Source organism: Littorina saxatilis, linkage group LG1 (assembly GCF_037325665.1).
Source record: "Littorina saxatilis isolate snail1 linkage group LG1, US_GU_Lsax_2.0, whole genome shotgun sequence".
Classification (NCBI taxonomy): Eukaryota; Metazoa; Mollusca; class Gastropoda; order Littorinimorpha; family Littorinidae; genus Littorina; species Littorina saxatilis.
This window is the reverse complement of record NC_090245.1, coordinates 38,651,561-38,672,575: the sequence shown is the minus strand read 5'-3', so window position 1 is coordinate 38,672,575 and position 21,015 is coordinate 38,651,561. Positions and strand designations below refer to the sequence as shown.

Sequence of the window (21,015 nt, the reverse complement as noted above, 5' to 3'; positions counted from 1 at the left end):
TGATGGTTTTTTTTCCCCTGGAGGTCTAGATCGCCTCAGTCGTGCGCATGCGTGCGTGCTTTCGGACACCAAGAAGCGTCTGCACAGACTTGATTCCCAGACGAACAGAGAGACAGACATATAGAGAACTAGATGATTACCCGCTTCGCTGGGACCCGGCTTTGCCGGGTGCGCACGAAGGAAAGGAGATAAACGCGCAAAACACTGGAGACCTTCTAAAAATAGTAACGTGCAGTGAATAGTAACGTAGTAACGGGAATATGGATTGACGCCACATGGAGGAAGGGAGATAATCGCGGCTGAAAACACTGGAGAAGATAAGGAAGAGTTACTGGTAGTGGATCCCGACCAAAAAACAAAAACAAAAAAAATCGGTTCAGCGCGCACAGCGCACAGCGCTGAGAGCACGTGTTGAAATATCTCATCGATGAGATTGTGTCCGGGGTGTAGCTGAATACGGTGTCCAAATTTGAAAAAGATCCACCGAGAACTTTGGCCGTGCATCGCGAACAGACAGACAGACAGACAGACAGACAGACACTAGTCGTATATATATATAGAAGACAGACATAGATAAAGAGAGGGGGGAACAGAGAGAGAGAGTGAGAGAGAGAGAGAGAGAGAGAGAGAGAGAGAGAGAGAGAGAGAGAGTTCTCACAAATATGCGCCTCAGCTCATCTGAATAACTTTTATTCGGAAATAGATAGTATCTCAAACTGAGTGTTACTTTGCAATTGAGTCATTATATAGGCTACTAAGTCAAATGTTGACCTTAATTGCCTGTTATCTTAGTATTTCGAACACACACGCACTTTATCTTCAGTATTTTCTTCACCAATAGACTAACTATCTACGTTATGCATGCGTATAGTGCACTCAAACTATCAGTGTTAAAGCTTACCAATAGCCGGCTGGTCCTGTGCCTTCTGTCGAGACACTAAATATCCGTGTTAACCGATACACCGGTAAGTTTTCTCTTTTTCTTTCTTTTTTTACGTTTTCACTTTAGTATTAGCAGTAACTGTTTGACAGATATCAATATTTATCTTCGAGCATAGTATTCGAGCAGAAAATAATAGTAATCCTATTGCTAGATGATGAAGAACATTCCGGCGTCAAATATTCCGTTCAGTCCAGAAACTGAATGAAGAATTCACGCCATGTTTTGAAAACTGGCATTATTTTTGTTCTTTAAAGACAGAGCCAGTGATGCGGTCTTTGGTTGTCATGATAGCACATTCTTCTTCGTGTTACACTTCAAAGTCTATATCGGTGTGTTTGCGAAGCAATCTTCCCTCAAGATGTGCACGCGGCAGAATCCCTGATCTTGTTAACCATACTCGTTATGATAAAAGATTAACACGACGACGACGACGATGACGATGTTGTAGATGATGATGAAACGACGACGCCGAAGACGACCATTATGATATTTTATAGCTTGTGATACGATTTTGTTTCATATTTCTTTGCATCAGAAATGATTCGTGTCAACTCGTTAAGCCCCCTTCTACCATTAGACAAAATTAAGACGAATAGAGATCATGCAGTAAACACACTTGCATTACACAGCAGACAGGTAATAGTATTAGTCAATAGACATGTTTTGCGCATTATTAGCATTATCTCGTAAGAGTTGTAGTTGAGATCTTGTTGTACTTGTATAATATGCAGACAATTCAATAAACACTTGTTTCACTCACACATATGCACTAAGTCACCACTCTGTCATATTTTGTTGCCACTCTCAAAAACGATTTTTATTAATCTCGATTGAAAAAACCCCACATTTACCCCATGAAAAAACATGTTTTTATTTTTTTTTCTTCTGCTACATTTTAGCGTGTAGCTGCAAGTAGTATAATAGCGCACGAACCGGACCCTGCGCAATGCGCAATGCGCAAGGATAGGGACCAGCATAAAGTTATAGGTTAAGGTGCCTGTGTTTAAGTAGTGATAAGGAGATATTGCGGATAAACGGTTTATTGAGTTTTATATTTTGTCATGTGATTTCATGTGCCTGTACCTGTTGCTCGGTACTAATGACCACTCCAGGTGGGGTAATGACAGGATTACTGCTTCCCAGCAGTATTTGCCCCCATAGGGTCAATTCCTGGCCTTTTTATTGGTGCTTATCGCGGCTGGAGTAATGACAGTAATGGGTGTTTGATTGCTGACAGCGGGTGCACGTACAAGGTTTTGATAGGTACACCAGATAAGATAGGTATTATTTTGTTTTTGATATTTTGTTGTTGATAGACTATGTAAGAGGTAGGGGTATATGTGTGGTGGAAATTAAATGTAAGCGCAAACACACACACACACACACACACACACACACACACACACACACACACACCTCCGATCACACACACACACACACACACACACACACACACACACACACACACACATATGCGCACGTTTACACAAGTACTTCCAAACAAGAAGGTAAAAGTCAGATGTAAAGAGTAACAAACAATACATAAAACTGCTCACGGTAGCCTTCAAGAGTTATACAGACACATAGTTATAAACTTTTCCAATATGACCATTTTATTATAAAAGTGACTTCAGTCTTTTAAATACTAAAGCTCAAAAATAAAAAAATTCAACATTTTACACACATAAACAAAATCCAAAAATGATTGTCAATGATAGTTTTTTGGTATACAACACCGCCTTGTTTGTTTTACACTTGTCTACTTTAGATGGGTTTTTTATAATCAGGTACTAGTTTGGTTGTTTGTCTTAGGGACTCGCATAACTTGACGTGGGGCGACTTTTGTATTTCACATCCATTGTTGGATTATAGTACCCGAGGGCGTTGAAGGTAGACATACCAGCCGGATCTTGGTCGCGGTTTTCAAACAGATTGCTGCTCTCCGAGTGTTTGACAGGTGTGTGAGGTAGTTCGGCTGCTGGTGTTTTTTCTTTTTGTTCTGGACTCTTCTGACACGTCTGGTGTGTTTTAACTTCTCTAGCTACAACTTCTGTTTGTGCTTTAAGTCGCTTCAACAGCCTTTCTCGGACTTTGACCAGGCGAGCAAATTCTTTACTGTCCAAGACCACCCCTCTTTGACTTGGTCGCACGCGTCTGTTTTTTTCTGTTTCCTTGGGTGATGTAGTGTCTGATGTGAATTTTCACAAGTTTTCGCTACGTTCTGACACTCGCAAAAATGTTTCGACCCAAAGGAAACATATCAGGTTCGGGTAGCGGTGAGCTAAACAGATACTCTTCCTCGTCAACCATCTCTTTTGTCGTTCCCAGCAACAACAACAACAACAAAAGTGTTAAACAACTTTTACTTCTAGGAGACTGTCTTTGTAGACTATAGTGTAGAGTAGGCGGTGTTGTCTTGTGGCTCGATCAGGGGATTTAGTAAAAAAAAAATAGACAACACCATCTTTATACATAACCTCCTTACACTATGACATCAGTTACTATTTTTACAACAACAGGTTTAGACTTGTTGCGTTAACACATCTTTGAAAAAGTGCTATGAGCTTATGGTCAGGGTTTTGGGGGTTAAAAATAGAAATGATGTCACGGAGCCTTGTACCCTGACTCTTTTTGATGATGAAATACATTGCAAGCAAAACACAAGTAGAACTTAACATCTCCTGTAATACCTGTTCGTTGGTTTTTATAACACAATCCAATAACGCAACAACAACTAAAAAAAAACTTCAATGTCTTTGTGATTCGGTTTTAAAACAAAACTATCAAAATATTCAATATTCCCCTGACCAGCATAATACACACCAACCCAATGAGACCCAACCTTATGCGCTGGGTCTGTGTTTATGACGTAAGACGAGGGGTGAAGTAAATTTATCTCAGAAGGAAGTTGGTCTCTGGTGTAAACACCCATAAACGGCCGTCTTGCCACGGGGTGTCTTAACAGTAGGCGAGACATCTCTAGGCCATTCATGATGTAAAATCAGTGATAACCTGCCTACTCCGAGCAATTTCTAGCAACGAGGCCATTTCTGTATACACAATAACGCGAACAGGCTCTACCAGGGGTACACTAAACTTTAGTTCCAGACGCAAACCCCCCACAGCGCACCAACTCAAGCTGATCTCCATCCAACATTGACGGTGACAAGTCGAATACATACAGCGTATAACCTCCGGGATAGTCTTCATAGGCAATTCCGTTACCAGCGTCACTAACACCCACCCCTGTTCCTGTGGTCAAACTAAAGAAACTTCCCACATACTGTCTGTTTTCAAAGTCTGGTGTTAGTGGTTTTGCAGAGACTTGTTTTCCAGTAACATAGAGACAGAGGAAATTCAAGTTGTGAGTTTTAAAGTTGAATGGATTTTTGGTGTAGCTATCGTTAAATGCAGCGAGCTCTACTAGTCCTACTACAACGCGTGTTGGTAGCTGACTGAGAAACAAATTGTCTAAAACAGCATTGAGGTTTTCACGCGGGATCCCGTAAGATTTTATAACTACTCTTTTTAGATGGTATTTGGCTGTGGACCTCTCCAGGGTTTTTACGTGAGCAAGCCTTACAGCTGGATTTAGTTTTGCTTTTCTGACAAACAAAGAGATGTGTGTAATCACCGTTAGGTAAGCAGGGTTTAGTCCGTGGGCCATCAAATTAAACAGAGACACACCTACTACAATATAAATAACAAAAATCTGACCCAAAAAATACAAATACGAGGGGTGTGATAACCAAAAACACGCCACAATCGAGAGAATCTCTTAGTATCAGTAGTTGTCTCTTCTAAGACGTTAGTATCAACAGTGGTATCTTCAGCAGACAAGGCGTCCTCAGCCATAACTACTCTGAATGCTGTCCAAGGCTATCAGATGAGATCCATGTGTTAAATGACGTTGGGTACCCAAACCAATACACTAAATACTCTTTTTCCCCCTTACCAAGTAATTCTTTTAGTACTTTGTCAATACAATACATTTTTTTCTCTCCTACTGTTTGTAATTCTTCTTTGGGCGGGGATATAACTCAGTTGGTAGCGCGCTGGATTTGTAGCCTCACACATAACTACTCTGAATACTGTCTAAGGCTATCAGCTGAGAGCCATGTGTCAAATGACGTTGGATACCCAAATCAAGGCACTAAAGACTCTTTTTTTCCTCCCTTACCAAGTCGTTCTTTTAGTACTTTGTCAATACGATACATTTTTTTCTCTCCTACTTTTTGTAGTTCTTCTTTGTAAAAACTACCTTGTAGTTCTTCTGCGTGAGCGTCTTTCAGCTTATAGGTCACTGGAATTGTTTTCAACACACTGCTAACTGTAAATAATTCTTCTGTTCACGCAGGCAAATAACCTTTTTTAAAGAGTCGCCGTGTTTTACTTAGTCTCACACGATCACCAACCTGTAGCCTACCTTTGGGTGTTTTCTTTTGGGGTTGTCCGTACAAAACTTACCAAACTGTTTCTTTGTTAGCGAGGCAAACTTTAACAGGTGCTGTTTTATACTTCTGTGAAACGAATGTGTACGCGTTATACGCGTGTACCAGGTGTTGTAATTCTTCTACATATCTTACACGATTAGTGTGTGTAAAAAAGCGCCACATTTTCTCTTTTAAGGTGCGCTCCAATAACTTGACGTGGGGCGACTTTCGTATTTTAACAATGTTGGGTTATAGTAACCGAGGTCGTTGAAGGTAGACATACCAGCCGGTTCCTGGTAGCAGTTTTCAAACAGATTGCTGCTCTCCGAGTATTTTGACAGGTGTGTGAGGTAGTTCGTCTGCTGGTGTTTCTTCTTTTTGTTCTGGGCTCTTCTGACACGTCTGGTGTTTTTTTTTAACTTCTCTAGCGACAACTTCTGTTTGTGTTTTAAGTCGCTTCAACAGCCTTTCTCGGACTTTTGATCAGGCGAGTAAATTCTTTACTGGCCAAGACCACCCCTCTTTGACTTGGTCGCACGCGTCTGTTTTTTTCTGTTTCCTTGGGTGGTGTAATGTCTGATGTGGATTTTCACAAGTTTTCACCACGTTCTGACACTCGCGAAAATGGTTCGTCCCAAAGGAAACATATCAGGTTCGGGTAGCGGTGAGCTAAACAGAGGCTCTTCCTCGTCAAACATCTCTTTTGTCGTTCTCAACAACAACAACAACAAAAGTGTTAAACAACTTTTACCTCTAGGAGACTGCCTTTGTAGACTGTAGTGTAGAGTAGGCGGTGTTGTCTTGTGGTTCGCTCAGGGGATTTAGTAAAAAAAAATTAGACAACACCATCTTTATACATAACCTCCTTACACTATGACATCAGTTACTATTTTTTACAACAACAGCTTTAGACTTGTTGCGTTAACGCATCTTTGAAAAAAGTGCTATGAGCTTACGGTCATTTACACCAGGGTTTTGGGGGTTAAAAATAGAAATGATGTCACGGAGTCTTGTACCTTGACTCTTTTTGATGATGAAATACATTGCAAACAAACCACAAGTAGAACTTAACATCCCCTGTAATACCTGTTCGTTGGTTTTAGAACACAAACCAATGACGCATAAAAAAAACAAATAAAAAAAACACCTTCAATGTCTTTGTGATTCGGTTTAAAACCAAAACTATCAAAATATTCAATATTCCCCTGACCATCATAATACACAAACCCAATGAGACCCAACCTTATGTGCTGGGTCTGTGTTTATGACGTAAGACGAGGGGTGAAGTAAATTTATCTCAGAAGGAAGTTGGTCTCTGGTGTAAACACCCATAAACGACCGTCTTGCCAAGGGGTGTCTTAACAGTAGGCGAGAGATCTCTAGACCATTCATGATGTAAAATCAGTGATAACCTGCCTACTCCGATCATTTTCTAGCAACGAGTCCATTTCTGCATACACAATAACGTGAACAGGCTCTGTCAGGGGTGCACTAAACTTTAGTTCCAGACGCAAACCCCCACAGCGCATCAGCTCAATCTGATCTCCACCCAACATTGACGGTGACAGGTCAAATATATACAGCGTATAGCCTCCGGGGTAGTCTTCATAGACAATTCTGTTACCGACGTCACCAACACCCACCCCTGTTCCTGTGGTCAAACTAAAGAAGCTTCCCACATACTGTCTGTTTTCAAAGTCTGGTGTTAGTGGTTTTGCAGGGACTTGTTTTCCATCAACATAGAGGCAGAGAAAATTCAAGTTGTGGGTTTTAAAAGTTGAATGGCTTTTTGGTGTAGCTACCGTTAAACGCAGCGCTTTCTCCTAGTCCTACTACAACGCGTCTTGGTAGCTACCTGAGAAACAAGTTGTCTAAAACAGCACTAAGGTTTCCACGCGAGATCCCGTAAGATTTCATAACTACTCTTTTTAGAGGGTATTTGGCTGTGGAGCTCTCTAGGGTTTTTGTGTGAGCAAGACTTACAGCTGGATTTAGTTTTGCTTTTCTGACAAACAAAGAGGTGTGTGTAATCACCGTTAGGTAAGCAGGGTTTAGTCCGTGGGTCATCACATTAAAACTTTGTCAATACAATACATTTCTTTCTCTCCTACTTTTTGTAGTTCTTCTTTGTAAAAAAAAAAACTACCTTGTAGTTCTTCTGCGTGAGCGTCTTTCAGCTTATCGGTCACTGGAGTTGTTTTCAACTCACTGCTAACTGTAAATAATTCTTCTGACCACGCAGGTAAATAACCTTTTTTAAAGAGTCACCGTGTTTTACTTAGTCTCACACGATCACCAACCTGTAGCCTACCTTTGGGTGTTTTCTTTTGGGGTTGTCCGTACAAAACTTACCAAACTGTTTCTTTATTAGCGAGGCAAACTTTAACAGGTGCTGTTTTATACTTCTGTGAAACGAATGGTTATACGCGTGTACCAGGTGTTGTAATTCTTCTACATATCTTACACGATTAGTGTGTGTAAAAAAGCGCCACATTTTCTCTTTTTAAGGGGCGCTCCCATAACTTGCCGTGGGGCGACTTTCGTATTTAACAATGTTGGGTTATAGTAACCGAGGTCGTTGAAGGTAGACACACCAGCCGGCTCCTGGTAACAGTTTTCAAACAGATTGCTGCTCTCCGAGTATTTGACAGGTGTGTGAGGTAGTTCGTCTGCTGGTGTTTCTTCTTTTTGTTCTGGGCTCTTCTGATACGTCTGGTGTTTTTTTTAACTTCTATAGCTACAACTTCTGTTTGTGTTTTAAGTCGCTTCAACAGTCTTTCTCCGACTTTGATCAGGCGAGTAAATTCTTTACTGGCCAAGACCACCCCTCTTTGACTTGGTCGCACGCGTCTGTTCTTTCTGTTTTCTTGGTGAAAACCAAGGAAACATATCAGGTTCGGGTAGCGGTGAGCTAAACAGAGGCTCTTTCTCGTCAAACATCTCTTTTGTCGTTCTCAGCAGCAACAACAACAAAAGTGTTAAACAACTTTTACCTCTAGGAGACTGTCTTTGTAGACTGTAGTGTAGAGTAGGCGGTGTTGTCTTGTGGCTCGCTCAGGGGATTTAGTAAAAAAAAATTAGCCAACACCATCTTTATATATAACCTCCTTACACTATGACATCAGTTACTATTTTTTACAACAACAGCTTTAGACTTGTTGCGTTAACGCATCTCTAAAAAAGTGCTATGAACTTACGGTCATTTACAACAGGGTTTTGGGGGTTAAAAAATAGAAATTATGTCACGGAGCCTTGTACCTTGACTCTTTTTGATGATGAAATACATTGAAAACAAACCACAAGTAGAACTTAACATCCCCTGTAATACCTGTTCGTTGGTTTTAGAACACAAACCAATGACGCATAAAAAACAAACACCTTCAATGTCTTTGTGATTCGGTTTTAAACCAAAACTATCAAAATATTCAATATTCCCCTGACCATCATAATACACACCAACCCAATGAGACCCAACCTTATGTGCTGGGTCTGTGTTTATGACGTAAGACGAGGGGTGAAGTAAATTTATCTCAGAAGGAAGTTGGTCTCTGGCGTAAACACCCATAAACGACCGTCTTGCCACGGGGTGTCTTAACAGTAGGCGAGACATCTCTAGGCCATTCATGATGTAAAATCAGTGATAACCTGCCTACTCCGATCAATTTCTAGCAACGAGTCCATTTCTGCATACACAATAACGTGAACAGGCTCTACCAGGGGTGCACTAAACTTTTAGTTCCAGACGCAAACTCCCACAGTAGTATTCATAGACAATTCTGTTACCGACGTCACCAACACCCACTCCTGTTCCTGCGGTCAAACTAAAGAAACTTCCCACATACTGTCTGTTTTCAAAAGTCTGGTGTTAGTGGTTTTGCAGGGGCTTGTTTTCCATCAACATAGAGGCAGAGAAAATTCAAGTTGTGGGTTTTAAAAGTTGAATGTTTTTTTTGTGTAGCTACCGTTAAACGCAGCGCTCTCTACTAGTCCTACTACAACGCGTGTTGGTGGCTGCCTGAGAAACAAATTGTCTAAAACAGCACTATGGTTTCCACGCGGGATCCCGTAAGATTTCATAACTACTCTTTTTAGAGGGTATTTGGCTGTGGACCTCTCCAGGGTTTTTGTGTGAGCAAGACTTACAGCTGGATTTAGTTTTGCTTTTCTGACAAACAAAGAGGTGTGTGTAATCACCGTTAGGTAAGCAGGGTTTAGTCCGTGGCTCATCACATTAAAACTTTGTCAATACAATACATTTCTTTCTCTCCTACTTTTTGTAGTTCTTCTTTGTAAAAAAAAAAACTACCTTGTAGTTCTTCTGCGTGAGCGTCTTTCAGCTTATCGGTCACTGGAGTTGTTTTCAACTCACTGCTAACTGTAAATAATTCTTCTGACCACGCAGGTAAATAACCTTTTTTAAAGAGTCACCGTGTTTTACTTAGTCTCACACGATCACCAACCTGTAGCCTACCTTTGGGTGTTTTCTTTTGGGGTTGTCCGTACAAAACTTACCAAACTGTTTCTTTATTAGCGAGGCAAACTTTAACAGGTGCTGTTTTATACTTCTGTGAAACGAATGGTTATACGCGTGTACCAGGTGTTGTAATTCTTCTACATATCTTACACGATTAGTGTGTGTAAAAAAGCGCCACATTTTCTCTTTTTAAGGGGCGCTCCCATAACTTGCCGTGGGGCGACTTTCGTATTTAACAATGTTGGGTTATAGTAACCGAGGTCGTTGAAGGTAGACACACCAGCCGGCTCCTGGTAACAGTTTTCAAACAGATTGCTGCTCTCCGAGTATTTGACAGGTGTGTGAGGTAGTTCGTCTGCTGGTGTTTCTTCTTTTTGTTCTGGGCTCTTCTGATACGTCTGGTGTTTTTTTTAACTTCTATAGCTACAACTTCTGTTTGTGTTTTAAGTCGCTTCAACAGTCTTTCTCCGACTTTGATCAGGCGAGTAAATTCTTTACTGGCCAAGACCACCCCTCTTTGACTTGGTCGCACGCGTCTGTTCTTTCTGTTTCCTTGGTGAAAACCAAGGAAACATATCAGGTTCGGGTAGCGGTGAGTTAAACAGAGGCTCTTTCTCGTCAAACATCTCTTTTGTCGTTCTCAGCAACAACAACAACAAAAGTGTTAAACAACTTTTACCTCTAGGAGACTGTCTTTGTAGACTGTAGTGTAGAGTAGGCGGTGTTGTCTTGTGGCTCGCTCAGGGGATTTAGTAAAAAAAAATTAGCCAACACCATCTTTATATATAACCTCCTTACACTATGACATCAGTTACTATTTTTTACAACAACAGCTTTAGACTTGTTGCGTTAACGCATCTCTAAAAAAGTGCTATGAACTTACGGTCATTTACAACAGGGTTTTGGGGGTTAAAAAATAGAAATTATGTCACGGAGCCTTGTACCTTGACTCTTTTTGATGATGAAATACATTGAAAACAAACCACAAGTAGAACTTAACATCCCCTGTAATACCTGTTCGTTGGTTTTAGAACACAAACCAATGACGCATAAAAAACAAACACCTTCAATGTCTTTGTGATTCGGTTTTAAACCAAAACTATCAAAATATTCAATATTCCCCTGACCATCATAATACACACCAACCCAATGAGACCCAACCTTATGTGCTGGGTCTGTGTTTATGACGTAAGACGAGGGGTGAAGTAAATTTATCTCAGAAGGAAGTTGGTCTCTGGCGTAAACACCCATAAACGACCGTCTTGCCACGGGGTGTCTTAACAGTAGGCGAGACATCTCTAGGCCATTCATGATGTAAAATCAGTGATAACCTGCCTACTCCGATCAATTTCTAGCAACGAGTCCATTTCTGCATACACAATAACGTGAACAGGCTCTACCAGGGGTGCACTAAACTTTTAGTTCCAGACGCAAACTCCCACAGTAGTATTCATAGACAATTCTGTTACCGACGTCACCAACACCCACTCCTGTTCCTGCGGTCAAACTAAAGAAACTTCCCACATACTGTCTGTTTTCAAAAGTCTGGTGTTAGTGGTTTTGCAGGGGCTTGTTTTCCATCAACATAGAGGCAGAGAAAATTCAAGTTGTGGGTTTTAAAAGTTGAATGTTTTTTTTTGTGTAGCTACCGTTAAACGCAGCGCTCTCTACTAGTCCTACTACAACGCGTGTTGGTGGCTGCCTGAGAAACAAATTGTCTAAAACAGCACTATGGTTTCCACGCGGGATCCCGTAAGATTTCATAACTACTCTTTTTAGAGGGTATTTGGCTGTGGACCTCTCCAGGGCTTTTGCGTGAACAAGACTTACAGCTGGATTTAGTTTTGCTTTTCTGACAAACAAAGAGGCGTGTGTAACCACCGTTAGGTAAGCAGGGTTAATCCGTGGCTCATCACATTAAAACTTTGTCAATACGATACATTTCTTTCTCTCCTACTTTTTGTAGTTCTTCTTTGTAAAAAAAACTACCTTGTAGTTCTTCTGCGTTAGCGTCTTTCAGCTTATCGGTCACTGGAGTTGTTTTCAACACACTGCTAACTGTAAATAATTCTTCTGTTCACGCAGGTAAATAACCTTTTTTAAAGAGTCACCGTGTTTTACTTAGTCTCACACGATCACCAACCTGTAGCCTACCTTTGGGTGTTTTTCTTTGGGGGTTGTCCGTACAAAACTTACCAAACTGTTTCTTTGTTAGCGAGGCAAACTTTAACAGGTGTTGGTTTTATACTTCTGTGAAACGAATGGTTATACGCGTGTACCAGGTGTTGTAATTCTTCTACAAATCTTACACGATTAGTGTGTGTAAAAAAGCGCCACATTTTCTCTTTTAAGAGGAACCCTTGTTCTGATTTCCCCCTGATCTGTTCCATGAGTGACTTGTCTTTCTTTCATGCCTCAGTCAATAACCACTCTGTTTTTCAACGACCACGCCTGATCAACTCAAACCAGGACTTTCTTTCTTTTCTCGGTGAAATCAGTGACCATGACATTCTAGAACAAGTTAGACTCGAACGCCCAAACTCTCGGTATTCTGTTCACACCATCATGTCTTCCAGTTTCTATGTCACGCCTTTGTCTGACTTTCCTATCGGATGAGTCTGTGGTAGTCTACCTAACTACATCACAAACACACAGTTCTTGCACAAGTTACAAAAAGACGAGCATCATCATTTTCCTTATACTGACGGTCTGTGTCTCTTTCGCTGTCTTGCTTTGCACAAAGGACCCTTGTCTCATTCTTTGCAAAAACCCACAAAAACCTTGTTCAAACAGTGGACCGGACATTCCCACCAGTTTGTCAAATTAAACAGAGACACACCTACTACAATATAAATTAGAAAAATCTGATCAACAAAACAAAAAAAACAAAAAAAACAACAAAAAAAATGTTTTACAAAAATACAATCTCACTACGAGGGGCGCGATAACCAAAAACACTGTACACACCACAAGCAAGAGAATCTCTTGGTATCAGTAGTTGTCTCTTCTAATACGTTAGTAGCAACAGTTGTATCTTCAGCAGACAAGGCGTCCTCAGCCATAACTACTCTGAATACTGTCTAAGACTATCAGCTGAGATCCATGTGTCAAATGACGTTGGGTTTTGTGAACAAGAAACAATTAACAAGTGGCTCTATCCCATTTCCCCCCCTTTCCCTGTCGCGATATAACCTTGAACGTTTGAAAACGACGTTAAACACCAAATAAAGAAAGTTTAAGAAAGAAAATGATTTTGGGTACCCAAACCAATGCACTAAATACTCTTTTTTTCCTCCCTTACCAAGTCGTTCTTTTAGTACTTTGTCAATACGATACATTTCTTTCTCTCCTACTTTTTGTAGTTCTTCTTTGTAAAAAAAAACAAACTACCTTGTAGTTCTTCTGCGTGAGCGTCTTTCAGCTTATAGGTCACTGGAGTTGTTTTCAACACATTGCTAACTGTAAATAATTCTTCTGTTCACGCAGGTAAATAACCTTTTTTAAAGAGTCGTCGTGTTTTACTTAGTCTCACACGATCACCAACCTGTAGCCTACCTTTGGGTGTTTTCATTGGGGGTTGTTCGTACAAAACTTACGTTTGTTCTGTTTCTTTGTTAGCGAGGCAAACTTTAACAGGTGCTGTTTTTATACTTCTGTGAAACGAATGGTTATACGCGTGTACCAGGTGTTGTAATTCTTCTATATATCTTACACGATTAGTGTGTGTAAAAAAGCGCCACATTTTCTCTTTTAAGAGGAACCCTTGTTCTGATTTCCCTGATTGGGACGAGTCGCTTCTTGATCTGTTCCATGAGCAAAACAAACGCTTCAAAATCAATTTTTCTCACTCCTTTCTTCTCAAAAACAAAGAGTCGGGTGACTTGTCTTTCTTTCATGCCTCAGTCAATAACCACGCTGTCTTACAACGACCACGCCTGAGTTGTCAAAGCAGGACTTTCTTTCTTTTCTCGGTGAAATCAGTGACCATGACATTCTAGAACAAGTTAGACTCGAACGCCAAAACTCTCGGTATTTTGTTCACAACATCATGTCTTCCAGTTTCTATGTCACGCCTTTGTCTGACTTTCCTATCGAACAGAGGGAAAAAAGAAGACCCCTAAAAGACCTCCTTTCAAGTTTGTTGTTAAACGTAACAATCAATATATGTGTCTTTGTACAGACAAACTTCGGTTTCTCGACATCAACAATTTTCTTGCGCCAGGTTTTAGTTATTCCAAGTACCTCTAGGCGTTCGGTGTCGAAGAGGAAAAGGGTTTTTTCTGCTATGAATACGTCACTAGTCTAAGTACACTAGACGAAAGAGAACTCCCACCCCATGCAGCTTTTTTTAGTAAGCTCAAAAACTCAAATATTTCTGATACAGAGTACGCTTTTTGTCAGCGTGTGTGGACTGAAAACAAAATGACGACTTTGAAGGCTTTTTTTGGTGTGGTACAACAACCTAGACACAGTACCGTTTCTGGTTGCTTTGCAGCATCAGATTAGTATGTACGCTAGTCTGCGAGTTGATTTGCTGAAAGACGGTATTTCTGTCCCCGGTGTGACACTGAAGTGTCTGTTTGACACGTTGTCTTCAGATACCTACTTTTCACTTTTTAACGAAAAACAAAAAGACGTTCAAGCACTTTTGCGAAAGAACATTGTCGAGGGTCCGTCTATTGTCTTTCACAGATACCACGAAAAAGACAAAACACACATTCGTGGTAATCAGGACAAACCGGTACAGGCTGTTCAGGGATTTGATGCGCTGTATTTAGCTGCACTCATGCAAGACATGCCCACAGAGCACCCTGTCATTCGTAGAAAAGAAAACGCTTTTAAAGCGGAAAAAACAGATCCCTACGGTCAGCTAGCTCCCGAATGGTTGGAGTGGGTTATGGATTCAATCGGGTTGATATAGTGTGATATTTATGTACCTGATCATCTAAAAGAACATTTCAGTGAAATGCAGCCTATTTTCAAAAATGAGTCTGTCAGCTGAGAACAGATCGGGGATTTTATGAAAGACTACGCTGAAAAAACACAAGCTTTTATCCCAACCACGCCGTACACTTGTAGGGAGTTACCACGGTGAACAAATTCTGCTAGCTACACCCCTCTTGTTTTGGTACGTGCAACACGGGTTGATTGTTAAAACATCACGCTGATCGTAGAGTATCAACCCAAAACCTGTTTCCGTCAGTTTGGTGACAGCGTTTCAAACGCAAGACGAGCAGGAGACCAAGACTCATCAAAAACTATCTTAGCTGAAACTTTCAAACTGCTCGGTAACTCAGTCTACGGGAAAACCTTAACTAACGTGGCCAACCATCGTGATATTCATTACGTTTTGTCTGATAAGGCCTCAAAACTGATCAACAATGGTCGTTTTCAAAAACTAACAGAAGTAACAGATTCTGTCACTGAAGTAGAGATGGTTAAAAAAAATCAACTGGTCACTCCCCTATCAGATTGGTTACTTTGTTTACCAGTACGCTAAACTACGCATGTTGGAGTTTCATTTTGATTTTCTAGATAAGTTTGTGTCCAGAGCCGACTACCAGCTTTTGGAAATGGATACAGATTCTCTATACATGGCGCTTAGCGCTTCAACGTTAGAAGAGGTGGTTCGTCCTGAACTGCGAGAGCAGTTTTACCAAGTGTATAACCAATGGTTCCCCGCACAAGCCTGTGACCAACCAACATGTTCTAGCATGTGAGGTCTTGTGTCTCTGTGGACAACCAATACTCAGACGTGATCAGTCTCTAACCTAACATTATGTATGACTGACTGTAGAACAACTCGTGTTCGGTGTAAAATGTACTTGCGATGTTTATAACACCTACATAAAACCAACAGGTAGCTATCTGAGTCTAGTTGTTAAAGCTTTTTATATTTTTGTAAATCAGCTCTCATCTCTCCCGCCTCACCAGTCGAGCTAACTCCTCCACCCACCCCACATCATTTGTCTAGCACTAATCTAAGCATTAAACCCTAATCAACCCTCGGGGTAGGCAAACCACCTCCTATTAAACTTCTCTAACTGCTGGCCACCTCTGGTGGTTTTATCGGCGAGGGGGCTCCGCAAAGAGTAGGGGTACCATTTTTATCGCCTTATCCTGACACCTCTGATAGTTATTAGCGTCATAAAAGAGAGTGCTCCGCGAAGCGCGGATAGTAATCCTGTCATTACCCCACCTGGAGTGGTCATTAGTACCGAGCAACAGGTACAGGCACATGAAATCACATGACAAAATATAAAACTCAATAAAAACCCGTTTATCCGCAATATCTCCTTATCACTACTTAAACACAGGCACCTTAACCTATAACTTTATGCTGGTCCCTATCCTTGCGCATTGCGCATTGCGCAGGGTCCGGTTCGTGCGCGATATTACTACTGCTGCACCCATGTTTCATTTTAGTTTGTACTCAAAAGTAAAGTTGCACTCAAACTGTCACAGTCGAGTTTGTGCGATTAGTTGATAAACTAGGCCTTCATATCTAACCCGTGCTTGAATTAGGCTTCCAGAAGTGGGTCTGCTTCACACATGTCAATGAATCGATAAGTCATGATTGACAAGCAGGCCAGCAAGATAGTTGTAAGTCCATGCTTAAAAAAGTAAAACGTACCCTTGTATTGATCTTAGTTAAATTATCAGATAGCTTTTATTCGCATTATTCCCCCAAGAGCGCTGACGTTATCTTATTCTCTCGTAGGTGACGACAGTTTGGGCGTAAACGTACTGGGTTATTGTGCAATGCGTAGGTGTGTAGTGTGCAAGCTCTTTTCTTCTCTTGTGAACTATTGTGTAAACCACCACAGATCTATAACACAGGAGCTTGTATCAAAGCGCCGGTCGATCTACTATTTTATCCATCCTGTACTACTATATAGCTGACTGCTGTCCGGCACTTTGATACAAGCTCCTGTGATCTATAAGGGCATCCTTCCACTTTGACACAGATCAAAACTCAACATGCTTAGGGCCCGTTGGAAGGGGTATCTTTGGTTCCGGAAGCTCCCCCCCCCCCCCCATTCCCCCATTACCCTGCAATTGCACGGGGTATTTTTCAAGGAGAGACGCATAATAGCCATTTTAAATGCTAAATTTTGACAGCATCTGCCAGGGGCCAGAACCCCCACATGCCCAGCCCCTGTACCTCTGCTTACATTTGAAATCCTCTCCCTCTCATACACTGGGTCCAGCCTTGAGGCCGTTTGTTTTATGTGCAGTGGGATTTATTTTCTGAATTAATTTTGAAACGGACACTTTTTTCAATCATGCAAAATTATTCCAGCTTAAAATTCCCCCTTTTTCATAATCTCTCCTCAAAAAGGAAAGGAAGCCGAACTCAGTCCAAGAAGAAAAATGACAACTCGTGATGCAAAGGTGTTCACGATAGCTCTGCTGGTAACCCTCGCTTTTGCCACAAGAACATGGGCCCAAGAGGGACCTGTGGTGACTACAAAGTACGGCAAAATTGCTGGACTTTATGCTGACTCTGCAGCCATCTTTTATGGAGTCCCTTTCGCCAGTCCACCCGTTGGACCATTAAGGTGAGCCTGAGGGCTTTGTTGTTGTTGTTGTTGTTGTTGTTGTTGTTGTTGTTGTTGTTGTTTGTTGTTGTTGTTGTTGTTGTTGTTGTTGTTGTTGTTGTTGTTGTTGTTGTTGTTGTTGTTGATGATGATGTTATTGGTCCGCCTTTTCTGATAATGTGTTCTCAAGCTTGTCACACAGTAAATGTTTAAAAACAAAAGTTGCATTTTGATTTGTTTTACCTGTTGTGATGGGGTCTCTACTGTATTATCCTTAACTGCTGGGTAGTGTAGGCCCCTATGTGTGATCGTTGGAATAGTTCTTCTTTGTGGAAGGACTGGATATTAAATGTGTATTTATACCTACGCCACAACCGCACCTTACCCAACCTCACATTACTATATCTGATCTAATTTAATATAATCTGATCATTCTGATCTGATCTGATCTCATATATCTCATCTCATGTCATCGTATACTATGCATGCGTCACAAGTGCCTAACCGAAAATAACTCCGTCGGGTTTGAATGTGTTGTGGGAGAGTGACCTTTCTTGCAAAATCTCTGCCAAACATTGGAGGTGCCAATCACTAACAAGGGGAGTGTCGGAAAGACGTGCTTCCGTCCACGTCTTTTCAGCTAGTGATTGGACCCTCCAATGTTTGGCAGAGGTTTTGCAAGAAAAGGTAACTCTTCCACAGCCCATACAAAACCGACGGAGTTATTTCCGAAAATCGTCCATTGGGTGTGAATGCCTTTCAGATGGGAGAATCCACTGGAGCCCAAGGGGTGGGGTAGCGAGATATACCGCGCCACGTCTGTCAAACCTGCCTGCCCCCAGTACAACTGTGAACACCTCAGTCCACCCCTCGTCTGCCCCAAAAAGGTGCATTTAATTAGACCCGACACCGATACATGCACACCCTGGCAGTGACCTTACGATTGATTTTCTTCTGCTAATATGACGAAGTCACCGAGACAGACTTCGAAATTCGTTGTCAGTTTTTGGGAGATGTGACACAATGTTTTACGTGACGTGATGCTTCGCATTATGACGCCTTCTATACATTTTCTCACTCATGTCGTCAGAGATGTTACTTTGGAACACAGGGTCAAGAAGAGAAGTCTTGGTTTGGTCAGTTGACGTCGTTTGTCATTAACATCATTTTCCTGACGTCAAAATGGCTTTATGTTGGTCGGTTCATACGCGCAGGAACACAGGCACTGGCTTGGTGGGGGTGAAGCCTGTCATTCATTGGGCGAAGTCGACTTCACGAAGCTCGATGCACGAAGCTTTGGAACTGAATTTTCTGTAAAAGGACGTCGCGAGGTCTTCGCGAAGTGTGTGCACGTTAAAGATCCCACGATTGACAAAAGGGTCTTTCCTGGCAAAATTGTATAGGCATAGATAAGAAATGTCCACCAAATACCCGTGTGACTTGGAATAATAGGCCGTGAAAAGTAAATATTCGCCGTAATGGCTTGAGATTTACTGGCCGATGTGAATGCGTGATATATTGTGTAAAACATTCCATCTCACACGGCAGAAATTAATATGTAAAGCGCTTAGAGAACGTCAAGCGCTATATAAATCTCCCCATATATATATATTGCTATTTCATATGTTACGTGGATTTCCATTGGTCAATTGGGCAAAATTGAGCTCAGTGCAAAAGTGATATCGACGACATTTCCGTCGATATCAGTTTTGAACAAGACGACCTCTTTATTGCTTCCCCACTTCAAAAACAAAAACACCTACATTTAAAAACAAACAAAAATATATGAAAATGTAATTATCCCAGAATTTAGTTGAGCAAGTGACTAAAGACTTTTTGAAAAAAAAGACATTTTGAAATACTGAAAAGTACAAGAAAAGCGTGAACAAAAAGAAATAATAATCAGAGGGAGGGATATGGAACAGCCAAAACTGAGACAAATACATTTGTAATTTCTTTACAGTAAATACAAAATGTCCAGAGAATTAGCAATATAGCTAACATTGACTGACTGTGTGATGATATCTTCTGCTATTGGTCTGTTTCGACAGTGATATCAAAATCTCGACCTCCGGTCTCGATTTTGATATCACTGTCTCAACAGACCATAGCAGAAGATATCATCACACAGTCCGTCAATATTGGGCAATATTGCTATTTCATATGTTACGTGGATTTCCATTGGTCAATTGGGCAAAACTGAGCTCATTGTAAAAGTGATATCGACGACATTTCCGTCGATATCAGTTTTGATATCGACGACCTCTTTATTGCTTCCCCACTTCAAAAACAAAAACACCTACATTTAAAAACAAACAAATATATATGAAAATGTAATGATCCCAGAATTTAGTTGAGCAAGTGACTAAAGACTTTTTGAAAGAAAAGACATTTTTAAATACTGAAAAGTACAAGAAAAGAGTGAACAAAAAGAACTAATAGATCAGAGGGAGGGATATGGAACAGCCAAAACTGAGACAAATACTTTTGTAATTTCTTTACAGTAAATACAAAATGTCCAGAGAATTAGCAATATATCTAACATTGACTGACTGTGTGATGATATCTTCTGCTATTGGTCTGTTTCGACAGTGATATCAAAATCTCGACCTCCTGTCTCGATTTTGATATCACTGTCTCAACAGACCATAGCAGAAGATATCATCACACAGTCCGTCAATATTGGGTAATATAAGTTTACTTTGGGCTCAATTTAGGACAGCCTTGAGGGTTAAAGGTCGGGCAGTGGTCTCCTAAGCCCGGCTACATGTAGATGTAGTCTATCTTAAGATAGATTATCACTACCCCTACCTCTACCCCATTCCTCACACCAAGCCAGGATAATATGCGTGTGGGCAAGTAGGTAGCTGACATAGTTGCAAGTTGTGGATTGTTTTATTTCCCGTCATAAGCACAATGCCTGGAAAATATAGTGGTCATGTGAGTATTTCTGGCCGTTTTCTAGTCACATTTCTGCCCTGAGTTGACCCGGCATTAATTTCAGATTTTTCAAAAACTGTGTCTCATCGCCAGCCCCTCCCCCACCACCTACACACACACACACACACACACACACACACACACACACACACACACACACACACACACCACCACCCCCCCACACACACACACATCTCAACCTTTCTTCTGACTCCCAAACATTTACCATAGTTAATGTTAACAAATGACCTTGCCTGTCACCGTGACACATTTCTGTCCCTAACCTTGTTTTTTTTTTAACCCCAGACCTCCGAAGACTGTCTGTATCTGGACATCTTCACGCCGAAGGCAGCTGCCCAGAACTCCAGCGGCTGGCCAGTGTTGGTCTACATACATGGAGGAAACTTCGTCCACATGACTGGTTCTTCTCCGCTCTACGATGGACGACGGATGGCTGGCACCAGGAACGTCATCCTGGTCAATATCAACTACCGTATGGGTAGGTAAACTGCCCTATATCTACTACCGTATGGGTAGGTAAACTGCCCATTATTAAGTACCGTATGGGTAGGTAAACTGTCCAATATTATGTACCGTATTGGTAGGTGAACTGCCCAATATTATGTACCGTGTTGGTAGGTGAACTGCCCAATATTATGTACCGTATTAGTAGGTGAACTGCCC

The 21,015-nt window shown here is 41.2% G+C and overlaps 2 protein-coding genes across 2 annotated transcripts in view; one reads left to right on the top strand and one right to left on the bottom strand.

Moving 5' to 3' along the window:
* The window catches only part of LOC138969046 (origin recognition complex subunit 6-like), a 591,738-nt gene that overhangs the window by 268,260 nt on the left and 302,463 nt on the right, over positions 1–21,015 (bottom strand). The gene's annotated exons all lie outside the window — the stretch shown is intronic.
* LOC138968916 (cAMP-regulated D2 protein-like) overlaps positions 871–21,015 on the top strand; it is a 32,093-nt gene continuing 11,948 nt past the window's right edge. The window contains exons 1-4 of the mRNA XM_070341594.1: positions 871–965; positions 17,193–17,412; positions 18,155–18,278; positions 20,638–20,830. Coding sequence (XP_070197695.1) covers positions 17,225–17,412; positions 18,155–18,278; positions 20,638–20,830 — 505 coding nt within the window. The 5' untranslated portion in view covers positions 871–965; positions 17,193–17,224. The remainder of the gene's footprint in view (positions 966–17,192; positions 17,413–18,154; positions 18,279–20,637; positions 20,831–21,015) is intronic.